Source organism: Oncorhynchus mykiss, chromosome 12 (assembly GCF_057628025.1).
Source record: "Oncorhynchus mykiss isolate SJ-2025 chromosome 12, ASM5762802v1, whole genome shotgun sequence".
Taxonomy (NCBI): Eukaryota; Metazoa; Chordata; class Actinopteri; order Salmoniformes; family Salmonidae; genus Oncorhynchus; species Oncorhynchus mykiss.
Genome location: NC_143033.1, coordinates 28,114,191 through 28,131,379, shown reverse-complemented (window position 1 = coordinate 28,131,379; position 17,189 = coordinate 28,114,191). Strand labels below are relative to the sequence as shown.

Below are 17,189 nucleotides of genomic sequence, written 5' to 3'. Positions count from 1 at the left end.
AAGCTACTGTACTGTACATATAACGTGATTTGTCATTTTATCTGTGGCCAATGACCTTGAGCCTTCTTGGAAGGGCACTTGTAATATAACTCTATGGCAGGACCCAAAGGGCTGAAATTTTGGTTGTCTGTCCTTACTAAGGACATAAACTTTGAGATGACGTAGTGTCCCCGTAAGTGACAGATCACTGAGCCAATCACGGCGCAATACTCCTATTTTTTGCTGGCTCGCCCCACCACCACAGAAAGCACTGAGCTAGGTTGAAACACCAGCACTTTGGAGCTGCCTTACTCAAGAAACCAAAAAATATACCATGTGTGTATACGACTTTATTAACTCAATGATGTATATGAATAATTGCTAGCATTTCATCATTCCATCCTCATACCGTTTATTGCAACACGGAGACATTTCTGTTCCATGGTTTCATGTTTGATTGGTCTACTATACATCTTTATTTAACCAACCATTTTCTTACCCTTCTCTGAGTGGGTGCAATGTTTATAGTGCTTCCTCTAACGAGGAGGAGTAGTAAGGATCGGAGGACCAAAGCACAGCATGATGTGAATACATTCTTTTAATGTAAGACGAAGTACACTAAACAAACAAAATAACAACACGACCGTGACCGCTATCAACACAGCATGCAACATCCATAGACATAGATAATCACCCACAAAATACTCAAGGAATATGGCTGCCTAAATATGGTTCCCAATCAGAGACAACAATAAACAGCTGCCTCTAATTGAGAACCAATCCAGGCAACCATAGACATACAAAACCCCTAGACTGGTTATAACCCCATAAACATACAAAAGCTCTAGACAGGGGAAACATATAATCACCCATGTCACACCCTGACCTAACCAAAATAATAAAGAAAACACTAAGGTGAGGGCTTGACACACACGTTTTTCCTCCAACATTACAATGAAAAGGTACATCTTGATCCCAAAAGACACGTTTTCTGGAGACTTGTGGGAGGAGTCCTGACCACCACCTGAAGTGGTCAAACATATCTGAACACAATCAGACCACAAAGCGACTTTTCAATGCAATCTTCGTATTCTGATAGCAGAAGTCTCATCTAAGTGTCAAGAGTAGACGACCTGTGATCAGAATACTAAAGCTGCATGAACTGTCAAGTTTCGACATGACATCAGCAGCGTCTCTAGACTAGAGCCGACTGCGAGCTGGGGTAGTTCGTTGTTTGAGAGAGTGTTACATGTGCTGATAAAAGGCAAATCCAGGGGACGCAGGCGAACATAACGACCAAACCACTGTTCATGATTCCGCTCGTTCGGAAAGAGGCAGGCGCGATTAGAACTGTCAGATAAACAATATAGGCGTTCTGAGCTTTGATAAACACTGAGCAATATAAATGTTGACCCGTAATCGATTTTCTTTATTGTGTACAATGTCTTTTTTTTATTGTATTTTATTTTTATTACCGGTCCAGACCTCAGTGTCATGGAGTTACGGACATGTACAACATTATCTTGTTTAGCAGCACCTTGCCCAATTACCGCTCCCCTTGACAGGGTTCTGGTGTGTTGTTACAAATCAAATCATCATAATGCTTAATTTTCAGTAATATCAGAGCTGTAATTTCTGTAATTTTTATTTAGCTTCTGACACCATAACACTCTCAAGATGGTGTTGCCTTCTTCCCACAAAGACAGTGTGGTGAAGAATGAGAAACAATGCCTCTTCAACCTCAGGAGGCTGAAGAAATTTGGCTTGTCACCAAAACACTCACAAACTTTTACAGATGCACAATCGAGATCATCCTGTCGGGCTATATCACCGCCTGGTACGGCAACTGCTCCGCCCACAAACGCAAGACTCTCCAGAGGGTAGTGAGGTCTGCACAACGCATCACCGGGGGCAAACTACCTGCCCTCCAGGACACCTACACCACCCGATGTCACAGGAAGGTCTAGAAGCACAAGCATTTCACTACACTCGCATTAACATCTGCTAACCATGTGTATGTGACCAATAAAATTTTGATTTGATTTGAGATGCAATCAATATGACTTGAGGCAAATTGCAATCAAGATGGTTTGATATTGTCATCATCCTTTATTATGCAGTTCATTTCTGGATTGGCCTCTTTCAGGGAAATCAAATCAGCAGCAAATGCATTATTGTGTATTTTGCAAATTGAGGAGAACATCTCTCTGGCTGTTGTTTTATATAATGTGTGGGATTTTCAACTCACATGCTTGTTACCTTCACCACCCACTCTGCACCCCCAGTAAGATTCTCTTGAACTTGTTTTTAGAGGGGAGTGGGACATAGAGGAGTGATGAATGCCTGGCCTGGCTCACATTGCTGGCACGTGGTCAAGTTCCCCGTTCATCAACATGGATGACTCCCTATGGGCCAGTCAGAACATAAAAACCATAGAACCAAGTCTTCATACAGCCAGTGTTCAGGCACAAACACATAATGGGACTAACTTTCACTGAACAGGAGAGGATTTAAGGTACAACTTTTTTTTAATGTTATAGTGGCTTTGAAATTTTTTCTGATGTCACACAAAATGTATCTATTTGGCAATTGAAAAATAGAGTGTGTGTGATAATCTTGGAAAAAAAGTAATTCATATCATAGTGCAGAGGGAATAATTAAAATGTGACATTATTATATAATTACAGAGATACTAGGACAATTGTATTTAATCAGTATTACAAATTATGTCTCTGGGAAAGTTATTAGCCTCTTATTATTAGTGCAGGGTATATGAAAATAACCCTACAGAGAATATTGCACTTTTTTCTACATTTCAAGAGCTGAACTGTACTCTGTTATTTTTAGATTAACTAACTTAAAAGTAATGACTCGGGACGTCGGGTTTGATACGAAAGCTTCTTTTAGTAAGAATACTTGTTTACGTTACATTTAACAACTTTGTTTTGGTACAGAGCAATGCAGGTAAGATGCTATCGGAAAGTCAGCCACAATCACTGCACCTGCACATAATTGGCGTGTTATCACTCATTCCTCTCGCAAGGCATTCTGGGACTTGCAGTCAAAAAGCGTAATTCAACACAACCCAATACAATTACACATGCAAATAAATCTAAAGAAATACCTTTAGATACAGCTCAAAGAATAAACTTAAACATTAACTCTAACACATTAAAGTTACAACATCTATGAACTCCTTTCACAAGTTTGAAATATTGCCAAACTTTGTTGTCACACAAGTTTTGATCACACTCTTACTTATATAACATATAACATTCATTCATGGTTGTCAACATTTTAAAAACAAATTATACATAAGACAGCAAAAGTATGTAAAGAAGAAAACGATCAACCGTTAGATTTTCTATACCCAATGTGACAATAGATTTTACATTTGGTGATGAATTGCAGCTACAAAATCCCCTCCAATTGTATTACTATAGTTTCAACGCACACCGAGTGTACAAAACATTAGGAACACCTACTCTTTCCATGACTGACCAGGTTAAAGCTTTGATCCCTTATTGATGTCACTTGTTAAATCCACTTCAATCAGTGTAGATGAAGTGGAGGTGACAGGTTAAAGAAGAATTTTTATGCCTTGAGACAATTCAGACATGGGTGAATGGTCAAGACAAAATAATTAAGTGCCTTTGAACAGGGTATGGTAGTAAGTGCCAGACGCACCGGTTTGAGTGTGTCAAGAACCTCAACGCTGCTGAGTTTTTCACCCTCAACTGTTTCCTGTGTGTATCAAGAATGGTCCACCACCCAGAGGACATCCAGCCAACTTAACACGACTGTGGGAAACGTTGGTGTCAACATGTGAATTGAGGCTGTTCTGAGGGCAATTGGGTGGGCAACTCAATATTATGAAGGTGTTCTTAATGTTTTGTACACTCAGTGTATTTGGTATGTAATAAATATATATATATATATATATATATATATATATATACACACAATGTAATAAATATACACCAAACAAAATTATAAACGCAACATGTAAAGTGTTGACCACATGTTTCATGACTCGAAATTAAAAATCCCAGAAATGTTCTATATGCACAAAAAGCTTATTTCTCTAAAATGTTGTGCACAAATTTGTTTACATCCCTGTTAGTGAGCATTGTCCTTTGCCAAGATAAACCATCCACCTGATTAGGTGTGGCATATCAAGAAGTTAATTAAACGGCATGGTCATTACACAGGTGCACCTTGTGCTGGGGACAGTAAAAGGCCACTTTAAAATGTGCAGTTTTGCCACACAATGCTACAGATGTCTCATACCCGGCTTCTTCACCTGGAGGATCATCTGAGGGGGTGCTGGGGGGTATTTCTGTTTGCAATAAAGCCCCTTTGTGTGGGAAAACTCATTCTGATTGGCTGGGCCTGGCTCCCCAGTGGCTGGGCCAATGCCCTCCCTGGCCCACCTATGGCTGCACCCCTGCCCAGTCATGTGAAATCCATAGATTAGGGCCTAATTAATTTATTTCAATTTACTATTTCCTTATATGAACTGTAACTCAGTAAAATCTTTGAAATTATTGCATGTTGCATTTTTATATTTTTGTTCATTATAAATATATGACATACCTGTACAATACTTTCAGATTGTTCACAATGCTATGTTATGTAATGCTCATTACTTTGCTATACAGCATGCACAGCTGGTTGTATAGGCCAGCCCCTGTAGGGGAGTTTATCATGCACAGGGACCCTGGAGGGGGGAATATGGTCAACCCCAGAACCCCCAGAGCCCTCTAAAATAACCAACCACATGTTCTCCTCCGCCCAGACTGGACACGCGCGTGCGCCATCATATGCAAATCTATTTTTTTCCCCCCACACCAAACGCGATCACGACACGCAGGTTGAAATATCAAAACAAACTCGGAACCAATTATATTAATTTGGGGACAGGTCGAAAAGCATTAAACATTTATGGCAATTTAGCTAGCTAGCTTGCAGTTGTTAGCTAATTTGTCCTATTTAGCTAGCTTGCTGTTGCTAGCTAATTTGTCCTGGGATATACATGTAAACGGGCATACCTGAAATGCAAATGGTCCTCTACTCCGACAATTAATCCACACATAAAACGGTCAACCGAATCGTTTCTAGTCATCTCTCCTCCTTCCAGGCTTTTTCTTCTTTGGACTTTATATGGCGATTGGCATCTAACTTTCATAGGTGTATTACCACGACCGACCAACCTCAGTTCATCTTTCAATCACCCACGTGGGTATAACCAATGAGGAGATGGCACGAGATAGTATCTGCTTCTATAAACCAATGAGGAGATGGGAGAGGCAGGACTTGCACCGCGTTCAGCGTCTCAAATAGAACTGACTTCTATTTTAGCGCTTGGCAATGCAGACGCTCACTGGCGTGCACGAACAGTGTGATGCAATGATTGAATAACATGTATGTGTACATTTATTTTGCAACGCTCACGCACATGATGCAAGTGGTGTGGTCAGCATGTAACATTGAGCAATTTATTACCATGCTTTCCAAAACAACTGTCTCATTGTATTTTACAGTTACGGATTCGGCATGTGCCCTCATATATCCACCTACCCAGACAAACTGGTTCCCTAGCCTGGCCCTGACAAAGAACATTCTGGCCTTCTTGGTACCCTTCACAGTCATCGCCAGCTATTACTGCTGCATCGGGAAGCACCTCTTGGGGGCACTGCCCAGCCTGGAAAAGAGCTCCAGCAACAAGGACCGTGTGATGAAGATGGTAGTGGCTGTGGTGCTGGTCTTCTTTGTCTGCTGGTTCCCCTTCCATTTTCTGACCTTCATGGACGTCCTGAGCACCCTGGGGGTGATGCACAGCTGTTGGGTGCGCCAGGCCATCATCACCCTGATGCCCTTCACCCTCTGCCTGGGCTTCTTCAACAGCGCCATCAACCCTGTACTCTACTGCTTTGTGGGGATCCACTTTTGGGAGCAGCTGTGGCTGCTGTATGAGGAGAAGGCCCCCAGGCTGTGTCAGAAGAGAGACTCCATCAGGACCAGGCTTAGCTCCTTCTCCAGCAACATCAAAGATACAGGGCCACTAGACTCTGGGACAACACAGTAGGGACCCTAGTGGATCACTTGGCAGGACTATGAGAGGACTCCTGTTAGATGTGTAACAGTTGACCCCAGACATCCAGGATCACCCCCAGGCCTAGTCTCCAGGGGACGTTGACCCCCCCTCATCTTCTCCTAATCAGGGACACCCTGTAGGCTGGACAGAGGGCATCTAAAGTATATGTGTTGGATAAAATGTTTTCTGAGATTCATAGGCCAGTGTGATATTAAGTGTGTGTGAAATATACAACTATGTACTTTTGTCCTAGTTAAAATAATGTGATGCATATGTTGTTTTATTGTATATACATAACAAAACTATATATGTCAATCAACACAGAGCCTTCTAAACGGCAAGAAAAGGTACATGCAAACATTTACTGTAAACTGTAGAATTTGTCTATCTTGAACCATAATTAACATTGTATTGTGTCAAATGTATAACCCTTATCTGGATACGCTATGAGTTATGTCTTCCAGACATTCTTCATTTGAATATCATAGGGCTGTGACGATTATATAATTAATTATCATGCAAATGATCACGATTCTTGTCATAAAACATTTTTTGGGACCTTGTTATGTATCATAATGCATCTTTGAAAAAAATATTATAACACAGCTTTGGTGACCCCCATCTCAAAAACAAATGGTTTTGACCACTTTGAACGTTTGGGTATGAAGCTTTTCCTCTTCATGTAAAAATGGAAACTTTCCATTGTGTAAACTATATCTACTTGAAAATGAAGTTGCATCCCCCTCACCCTCCCCCTCTGAAAATGAATGTATGAAGATGATTATGGAGATTTTTCTTTTTTTCTTTCACAGTTATTGTCCATAAATGTCAGTTAAATGATTATACAGTGATTGTGCCAGCCCTAATAAGAATACAATGATTCACAATGATATAACTGTCTGGCTGTCTTCTTGGTGTGAAAACGAAACCCCCGTTCAATGCTCAAGTTGAACAAACATGGGAAAGCCAGGGACTAGAGTTTGTATCACAGTGTAGCAATTTTAATATGCATTTCATTGTTTTTCCATACAATCAAAACAAACCTTTTTTTTCTCCTGACATTTGTTTTTGCAACCATCATAGAGACAACGAAGACACTGAGTAACAAGCATTGATATAGGCTCTGTTTTACTGCCACTCTGTGGCTGGATTTGAGAAGCGCAGATGCAACGTAATTGTCTTTGATGATAATTCCATAGTTTTTGCTTCAAATTGTTATTTTAGTTATTAAAACTCATCCAGACCCATCATATTATCAGCTAATATGAACATTATATGACAATAACAATTTACAATAAACAGAAAAGTTCAATGCAAATTAAGGTGACATGTAGGTCTAAATACTCATACTTCAATACTGTTTCCTGCAGTGGCATAACCTTAAAGGGATAGTTAACCCAGATTGCAAAATGCGATCCATACTTTGGTTTAGTTTCCCTGGCAGTATCTGTCAAGGGACAGATATAAGCATTTTTCGTGAATCATGTCCAAATCATCTGAAAGTATCTAAAATTGATTGTAAAGCTCAAAGTCACAGTGGATGATTTGAACATGATGTGTAAAAAATTATAATATCGGTCCCATGACTTGATTGGGATTGGTGCCACAATGCTAACAATTGCCAGGGAAACTAAACCAAAGCATGGACTGCTGTCATACTTTGTCCATTGACTGCTTACAGAGCAAGGAACCCAATATGTACTTTGGGTGAAGTATCCCTTTTAATATGACAACAGGCTGTGTGATCTTTTCTTTCCTCTCAGGAAATGATATGATTTCCTGTAGGTGGTACCATACCATAAATACTACCATACTGAATGTGTGTCAGTGTTATTCAAAGAAATGTCACGCTTCAGTATCATAGAGCATGTTTCTGTTTACCACGGAGCTATCAGCAAGGCCACTACTGAGATGATCCTGGGTGCAGTGGGGAGAGATGGGAGTTATCTACTCCGAGACAGTGAGAGTTTGCCCAACACCTACTGCCTATGTGTTCTGTGAGTACCTCAACAGTATTGTTAATCCATTGTATGTTTTTGACCACCTAACATCATGTGACCATACATATTTTAAACATGTAGGTTTAGTTATTGCCATTTTGATTGACTTATGCTATGAATTCACATTTGCATCAATGCTGTTCTGATGGAAATGTACTTAGAATAATAATTTCTCAGCAAGGCGATGGATAACAATGTTACAGAATGAATCATCAGATAGATGATATGACATGCATATTTGTATGACACACACCTGTGTTTCCATCTTTCTGATTCATGCTCATACAGACTGGATGTTCCATTTCATTTAACTCCAATTTACACAAACTATAGAATAACATAAATACTGGACTGTAATTTACAGTACGATTAAACAAAAAATAACTCTGCATTGAAATGCTGTAATGACATTTTTCTGTTATTTTCACAAAAAGATGCAAAGACGTTGTCTACACCTACAGAATGTTCCAAATCAATGAGGGGTCCTGGACAGTTGAGGTGAGTAAAGAGAAGAAACAGTAATGTTATCAATAGCCATTGGTTAATAGTAGATTACTGCATGGACACACATGAATTGCTACAATATACTGCACATTCAAGCACATTTTCTTACATTCTAATTATAGAAAGCATATCCCTTAAGAGGTATGGCCTCAAAACACTAGATACAAAATTATAAAATGGTATTGTATTATTGATATTTAGTAGACCAACCAACCAGGAAAAAGTGCTTGCTTTTAATTTATTTTCTACTTGTTACAGGCTCTCATACATGCTAGATCAAACAATGATTGAAGTTAGGCCAGATGCTTATGGCCTGGCCTACACCTAACGACTTTAAAAAAAAAATACAGTACCAGTCAAAAGTTTGGACACACCAACTCATTCAAGGGTTTTCCTTTATTTGTACTATTTTCTACATTGTAGAATAATAGTGAAGACATCAAAACTATGAAATAACACATATGGAATCATTTAGTAACCAAAAAAGTGTGCCAAAGAATGCCAAGTGTGCAAAGCTGTCATCAAGGCAAAGGGAGGCAACTTTGAAGAATCTTAAATATGAAATATATTTTGATTTGTTTAAAAATGTTTTGGTTACTACATGATTCCATATGTGTTATTTCATAGTTTTGATGTCTTCACTATTATTATACAATGTGGAAAACAGTAAAAATAAAGAAAAACCATTGAATGAGTAGTGTAGGAGTGTCCAAACTTTTGACTGGTACTGTATGAGCAAAATATATGACATTTTATGTAGAATGGAAAGCCAGACAAAATTAAACGGGCCTATTTATATAATGAATATGAATTCGGAGAGCAGACATTATTAAATATTAAAGCATTAGACCTCTCTCTAAAGGCTTCAGTCATACAAAAGCTATACTTAAAACCAAACTGGTGCTCTAGCAGATTAGTAAGAATGGCTCACCCCGTGTTCAAGAATGGCCTTTTGCCCTTCGAGTGGCACAGTGGTCTAAGACACTGCATGTCAGTGCAAGAGGCGTCACTGCAGTACCTGGTTCGAACAATTGGCCCAGTGTTGCCCGGGTTTGGCCGTCATTGTAAATAAGAATTTGTTCTTAACTGACTTGCCGAGTTAAATAAAGGTTAAATGTATATACATTTTTGTTAAAAATCAGATTAGCCTCTCACTTTCGGTTATTTGAAAAAGAAATAATCTCCAAAATATCACTATTTTTAAAAGAAGCCATAGAAAGTTGTTTGCAATTTCAGTTTAATCCACCAGAAAAGACAGAAGAAATATTACAACAAATATTATGGTTAAACTCAAATATACAAATTGATTAAAAAAACTGTACAGATGAAAAATGTTCAGGCCTTCTGTACATCTTACTGTAGAAAGTATTGTTGAAAAAAAGTATAGGTTGGAACTATTGCTATTACAATAAAATATATACATTTTATTTTGAACTGGAATAAATTGATTAATCACATCACACAGATGATGGTTTAAAGTTATCAACAAGTATGTCTATTCTGGGCTCAGTTTTTTGACAGTGCAACCCTGTTTCTGTACTTGTTTTTTTAAGTTGGCTAGATTTGAGAACTCTGACTCGCATATGATTGTGGTGCCAAACTGGAACAGAACATCTGCTGCTTTCTCAGTCATGCAGGAGACAGCTTCCTGCTGTTGAGTGTTTGCCTCAAAAAGCATCTTGCTTCAAACAGTTTATTCCAGAATAAAAAGTATTACTTGTAATTTAACAGCAACAGTTCCAACCTAAACTTGTTTTTAACAGTAATTTCTACAGTAAGATGTACAGTAGGCCTGAATGTTATATCTTCATCTGTACTGTTACTTAGAGTTGCACTATCAGTACAGTAGCTAACTTGCTTTGCCTAACGTTAGCTAGCTATTAGCTGTGTACAAGGGGAATGTTTGAAAGAGAAAAATCACATATAGTACTATGAGCGATAGTACTCCCTTATTTCTGACAACAATGCCTTGCTAGCTGACTTACTTTTCTACTGTCGAAGCACTGTTTCCTGAATCATTGTGCCCTGTTCTGAAATAACTCCCTGGGTTTACCGTCATGCTGTGGATGTTTGGTCAGGATGTTTCGTTTTAATTTGTTAGTTTTGAGAGACTCATTCCAAAGCACTTCCCTGCACCAAACCCATTGTGGGCACTCGTTATTTTTCAAAGTTTGTATGAAACCAAGAGAGATAAAATCAAATATCGCTGTATGAGTTCAGTCAGAACTGGTGGCTAGCTTGAGTTCATTTGATGACAGTGGTGAGTGATGGCAGGTGAGTGAGTGGCTGACGGCGCATCATCTGCTGCTGAACGACAGCGCTTCAGCGTGTGGGTTGCCGAGTGGTCTACAATAAAACTGCAGAAAAAATATGAGGTAAAACGCAAAGCACACGGGCATCTCCCTCCCACTTGCGCAGCTGCCAAACTGAGCTCAGACACGGCTGCTAAGCAGGTCCGCGACCCACTTTGCCATACCGATTACAAAATAGGGGGGTAATTGTCCAATTAGAAGACCCATTTGCGACCAAGCTTTAACTTCCTGACTGATGTCTTGAGATTTTGCTTCAATATATCCACATAATTTTCCTTCTTCATGCTGCCATCTATTTTGTGAAGTGCACCAGTCCCTCCTGCAGCAAAAGCACCCCCACAACATGATGCTGCCACCCCTGTGCTTCACGGTTGGGATGGTGTTCTTTGGCTTGCAAGCCTAAGCCTCCCCATTTTCCTCCAAACATAACAATAGTCATTATGGCCAAACAGTTCTATTTTTGTTTCATCGGACCAGAGGACATTTCTCCAAAAAGTATGATCTTTGTCCCATGTGCAGTTGCAAACCATAGTCTGACTTTTTTTATGGTGATTTTGGAGCAGTGGCCTTACGGCTTTTCAGGTTATGTCGATATAGGACTTGTTTTACTGTGGATATAGATACTTTTGTACCTGTTTCCTCCAGCATCTTCACAAGGTCCTTTGCTGTTGTTCTGGGATTGATTTGCACTTTTTGCACCAAAGTACTTTCATCTCTAGGAGACAGAACACATCTCCTTCCTGAGCGGTATGATGGTTGCATTGTCCCATGGTGTTTATACTTGCGTACTATTGTTTGTACAGATGAACGTGGTACCTTCAGGAGTTTGGAAATTGCTCCCAAGGATGAACCAGACTTGTGGAGGTCTACCATTTTTTTTACGAGGCCTTGGCTGATTTCTTTTAATTTTCCCATGATGTCAAGCAAAGAGGCACTGAGTTAGAAGGTAGGCCTTGAAATACATCTACAGGTACACCTCCAATTGACTCAAATGATGTCAATTAGCCTATCAGAAGCTTCTAAAGTCAGGACATCATTTTCTGGAATTTTACAAGCTGTTTAAAGGCACAGTCAACTTAGTGTATGTAAACGTCTGACCCACTGGAATTGTGGAAATAATCTGTCTGTAAACATTTGTTGGAAAAATAACTTGTGTCATGCACAAAGTAGATGTCCTAACCGACTTGCCAAAACTATAGTTTGTTAACAAGAAATTTGTGGAGTAGTTGAAAAATGAGTTTTAATGACTCCAACCTAAGTGTATGTACACTTCTGACTTCAACTGTATATGACAGGTGTGTGCTTTTTGAAATCATGTTCAATCTACTGAATTTACCACAGGTGGACTTGAAGTTGTAGAAACATCTCAAGGATGATCAATGGATACAGGATGCACCAGAGCTCAATTTCGAGTCTCATAGCAAAGGGTCTGAATTCTTATGTAAATAAAATACTCCTGTTTTTTTTTAAATACATTTGCAAACATTTTTAAAAACCTGTTTTTGACTTTGTCATTATAGGGTATTGTGTGTAGATTGAGAATTTGTTTTATTTAGTCAATTTTAGAATAAGCCAATAACGTAACAAAATGTGGAAAAGTTAATGGGTCAGAATACTTTCCGAATGCGATGTAGGTTCAGAACATTTGTGAAACTTTACAGCACAGTTGAAAATATATGACAAATAGAAATATAAACTGAATGGTCTTCGGAGATAGATGGGAGGGGTTGAGGGTAGTTGAAGGATGGGACTAAACACAAACAAAAGATACACGCTGAGAAAACTACGAGAGACCCCACTGAACCAGGAGAGCTTTACCTTGTAAGAATCTTGACTTTCTGGGCCAGAGATATTGAAACTGAAATGTAATTTTTAAGCAGCCAAATAGGATAGATTCTGACCAAATTTACTGAACATAAATATATGACTAATTCCATGATGTAAAAATGTATATAATACGTAGCACGTTATCCGGCCTTACTATATCTATCACCCCATTGCATACCACCCTGCATCCCACTGCTGGCTTGCTTCTGAAGCTAAGCAGGGTTGCTCTTGTTCAGTCCCTGGATGGGAGACCAGATGCTGCTGGAAGTGGTGTTGGAGGGCTAGTAGGAAACACTCTTTCTTTGGATCTAAAAAAAAATAATGTGATTGGGGACACTGCCCTAAGTAGGGTCCTGTCTTTCTGGTTGGGATGTTAACCGGGTGTCCTAGCTCTCTGAGGTCATTGTATTGTAAGAGTAGGTGTGTTCACCCTGGTGTCCTGGCTAAATTCCCAATCTGGCCCTCATACCATCATGGTCACCTAATAATCCCCAATTTACAATTGGTGCTTTCATCCCCCTCCTCTCCCCTGTAACTATTCCCCAGGTTGTTGCTGTAAATGAGAACAGTGAACTTACCTGGAAAAATTAATTGTTGTTTGATCTAGCATGGATGACAGCATGTAGCAGCAAACAAAAAATGCAAGCACTTTTTTCCAGGTTGACTGGTCTACTAAATTACCTTATAGTTATTTTGGAAATAGGAAACTATATCCTGACTTGACCTGAATGAACAGATAAGGCGTTTCTGTGTTTCAGACAAACCCTGGAGTAGAGACACGATTATTCAGGAAGATAAGGAATCTGATAGCTGCCTTTGGTAAACCAAACCAGGGCCTGGAGATGCCCCTCCTCTATCCAGTTGAAAACCAACACACTGACCTGCAGTAGCCATGAGATGATGGCTCCTCTTCAAAGATACAAACTTTGACAACAATATGTTTGAAGAACTGTGAAATGATTCAAATTAAATAATTTATGTGTATTTATTTTTTGTTTTTGTATATTGTTTAAATCACATTGTTTGATTAACTATTTTTTAATGTCCCGTTCAATTTAAACCAGTGGTACTCATATTATTTCATGATACAATGAAATAAACATCAAAACATACGGACAAAGAATTTGCACATTTATTTATTAAAAGTCAAACCTTCAAAGTACCTTGTTTTGAACATGAACTTTCCACACCCAATATATTAATTTCTCATTATTTACACCCACTTGCTGGAGCACTTGCAGAAAATACATGCCGCTTGGTCAAAGCCCAGAGTAGAAAATGCAGTCAAGCAATAGTGTTTTCATACCATCAGTCTACATAGTATACCGTATATCACAAATGTATCTTGGCAATCTCATCATCTTCGCTCTCAGACTCTGTTACCCAACTAAGACAGTATCATCAATTTGACCACCAATGGGCAGAGAATTATCAATTATAGGGAGTACTATCAATTCATTTACCCAAAATATGTTATATAGTATATCATATAGCCTACGTTTTATACAATTGATTTTTTGCAATACAACCCAATGAGAATTAAAGTAAAAAACAACATAAGGTTGCACAGAATGATATATTGATGAACTTCACAGTATTAAAGTGAATATCAGAATATAGGGTGTTTGGCTTCGTCCAACAGCACTTCATGCTTTTGGTTCAGACTTTTCCACAGTGCTAAATGTTTCATTTCCGTATGAGAAGCTTAGAAAACAAATGTCTGCACACAAACCATACAGATCCCAATTACAAAATTACTTGACAACAATACAACCAAATTGTGTGTGTGGCTAATGCGTGAGGGTGGATGGCTGGACAACATTTTACTTTTTAAACCCCTCTTTTTCGGTTCCAAACATGTCATACTCTAATCAACATAAATTAAATAATTAAAATGAATTCCCAGACTTGAAAGTCAGTCTTAGGAAATAAGGAGGTTTCTTAGATCTTTCAAAGGACTGAATAAACTATTGCTTTACTAAGGCTTGTTTAATTGGGGCGGCATTGAAAATATTTTAGCTGTTGTGAAGATAGGGTAGCGGATGTCGAAATTCCTCAGATAATTTCTGTGGAATACTAGACACAGAGGCATATAGCACTACAATCTTTTCACAGAGGAATAGGAATGATTAATACTGTAACACAATGTGACTTTGCAGTAAATTAGGCACCAAAAAAAATATGTAAATATTGAAACATTGTTTCCAATTCGTTTTATTTGTGGAAAACAGCTACTCTCTGTGTGCATTTCTTTTTGAAAAATCCTCCTCCGTATCCACTATATTCGACCTGTAACTGGTACACACATTTGCTCGCCAGCCACGTAATGTGAATTTGTCCTCTTCTCTTGCTGCTTTTGAACCTGTTATGATTTCCTGCTCCGGATGTAAAGTCTATATTTCTATCCACTTGGTAAACTTGAAGTGTGCCTTGTCCAACATGTGTGGACATTTTTTTTACAAGCTTATCTTTAAAAAAAAAAATTGACCATGCAAACGATTGATTCTTACTAATTCATGACGTTTGGGTTTCTCAGTGGCAGCAGAGACTTATCTTCTGTACCGTCTGACAATTTTGTATTTATTTCACCAGGTAGGTCTTATTTAATTGACTTGCTAGCTCAGATATTTCTATTACTGGGACACTTCGGGCTTTCTAAACAGGGTATGGTAAGGATTGCCTTGTAATGGCATCAGAATAATTAAGGTACAATGAATGTAATACCTGTGAATTACAATATGAGGTATTTGCAGCATTTACACTATGATTTAGCACTTTGTATAGGCCACTATAGTCTGCCCTGCAAGCTCCACTCCATAAGGATTCTAGTCCAGTAGATCAATTATACAAATAATAACACTTTTCATGGTATGGAAAGAAGTTTTTTGAATTGTCATCCTTCAAAGTTTTTTAAGAGCAGAAAGGCACAAGCTCCACCCAGATAATACATTATATTTTACAATAAGCAATTTGTAAAAAAAAATAATATATATAATAATGTAAACTATACTGTACAGGTTTTCAGCATGAATACTTTTCCCCGTTGCTCTGTGTAACTCCAGTGATCACTTCTATTGACAAGATTAACGATTAATAATCAGTAACAACACATCAAGTTAAGCACTTGTATCTCGCTAAAGCACTTGCTATATACAATTTAATGTGTCTAAACCCACACAATCTACTCCATTGTACCACCAGAACTTCAAATACGCAGGAAGCAGCAATCCCCGATGCCAGTGAGTCTCGTAGTCACAAAAGAAGACTGTAGCTGTCACTACCATTTCTCAAAAGATCAGAGAGATATGTACTGTATAAACTGAAATGAGAGAAATTCACAACACTGTTATACATACAGTATGTATAAAGATGAATTATATGGTAATGAACTTGATATAGCGTCTCATCTCAGATTCAGCATATCTAACAGTTTACAAAGTAGGTCAAATTACAGAAGCTAGCTAAATCACTCAAATGAAAGACAGTCAAGAGCTTCAAATGATCAACTCATTCTCAGAAAAAACTAAACAATCCAAACACAGGTGAAACAAAATACCATCATTTGTCACTTTTAAAGGCAGTTGTCTTTTTCTTATTTTATCGTCATCATTCTAGAAAAAACAGTACAACAAATCATTGTATGTCTAAAAACAGACTGTCTTTGGTGAAGGGGAACCCACGGCAGTAGTGAAGCACGATGCCGCTGTTACCTCTTCCCTATTTCACTTTGCCTCATGAAGTGAATGTTGTTGGCACTGTCAGAGAGCTCCAGGTACTGCTCCACGGAGAGCACGAAGTAGCCATCATAGCCGGGCACCCGTCCAGTGGAGAGCAGCTGCTGCCTCTCCCCCTCTGTCCAGAGCCTGGAGCCCTCCTCTCCTTCCTCCAGCCTCCTCTGCTCGATGACCCAGGCCTGCTCCACCGCCCTCTGCCGGGCCACCTCCAGCACATGCTCCCTCTCCTCTTCCTCTGTGGCACCGTAGCGGATGTTGAAGCACAGAGTCCCATGCTGCATCTGGATGTCAGCGAAGCGCCTAGTCCTCCCACCCACCACTGTCGTCATCTGGGACACGGTCATGTTGATGCCGTTTTCCAGGACGCGACCCACTCCGGTGTGGCCGACCACTCCCAGGTCCCCCTCCAACAGGCCAGGCTTGATAAAGTAGTGAGTGTCCAGACCGCCCACCGTGAAGTGCAGGCCGGAGAGGTAGACCGCGTGGTTTAGGATTGCTGCCACACGTCGGCTGTCCTCGCTCGCCACCCCAATGATTTCGGTGGTGACGACATTATCTCTGATGGAAAACTTGACGCCCTTACCAAAGATGGAGGAGATGGCAGAGAAGCGGGGCCTCCGGCCATGCCACGCCCCTAGCTGACCACTCACCTTACGCATAGGCAGCCGGTCCAGAGAGATGAAGTTCTTCAGGTGTTTCTGCAACTCACACTGGATACCCAACAGAACCTGACAGA

General features: G+C 39.4%; 3 protein-coding genes and 1 long non-coding RNA gene across 4 annotated transcripts in view; 3 read left to right on the top strand and 1 right to left on the bottom strand.

Annotated features, from left to right (window-relative positions):
* Nucleotides 1-2,169, top strand: part of LOC149979122 (uncharacterized) — a 34,117-nt gene extending 31,948 nt beyond the window's left edge. Inside the window, exon 2 of the long non-coding RNA XR_016484969.1 lies at nucleotides 1,775-2,169. This is a non-coding gene — a long non-coding RNA (uncharacterized LOC149979122). The remainder of the gene's footprint in view (nucleotides 1-1,774) is intronic.
* Nucleotides 2,170-5,437: 3,268 nt separating this feature from the next.
* LOC149979121 (type-2 angiotensin II receptor-like) lies at nucleotides 5,438-6,067 on the top strand. Its single transcript, XM_090191372.1, has 2 exons — nucleotides 5,438-5,449; nucleotides 5,564-6,067. Exons 1-2 carry the CDS (start codon nucleotides 5,438-5,440, stop codon nucleotides 6,065-6,067), a joined length of 516 nt encoding a protein of 171 aa, XP_090047498.1.
* A 1,786-nt stretch (nucleotides 6,068-7,853) lies between these two features.
* LOC118937652 (SH2 domain-containing protein 1A) lies at nucleotides 7,854-13,839 on the top strand. The gene is made up of 3 exons (XM_036937296.2): nucleotides 7,854-8,073; nucleotides 8,511-8,574; nucleotides 13,478-13,839. The coding sequence occupies exons 1-3, from the start codon at nucleotides 7,919-7,921 to the stop codon at nucleotides 13,607-13,609; spliced, it is 351 nt and encodes a 116-aa protein (XP_036793191.1). The 5' UTR covers nucleotides 7,854-7,918; the 3' UTR covers nucleotides 13,610-13,839.
* Nucleotides 13,840-17,189, bottom strand: part of tenm1 (teneurin transmembrane protein 1) — a 136,385-nt gene continuing 133,035 nt past the window's right edge. The window contains exon 31 of the mRNA XM_090191371.1: nucleotides 13,840-17,181. Coding sequence (XP_090047497.1) covers nucleotides 16,426-17,181 — 756 coding nt within the window. The 3' untranslated portion in view covers nucleotides 13,840-16,425. The remainder of the gene's footprint in view (nucleotides 17,182-17,189) is intronic.

Coding starts and splice junctions, on each gene's coding strand:
- LOC118937652 (XM_036937296.2), top strand. CDS start 7,919: ATGTCACGCTTCAGTATCATAGAGCATGTTTCTGTTTACCACGGAGCT. Junction 8,074..8,510: donor ACCTACTGCCTATGTGTTCT/GTGAGTACCTCA, acceptor TTTCACAAAAAG/ATGCAAAGACGTTGTCTACA. Junction 8,575..13,477: donor AGGGGTCCTGGACAGTTGAG/GTGAGTAAAGAG, acceptor TCTGTGTTTCAG/ACAAACCCTGGAGTAGAGAC.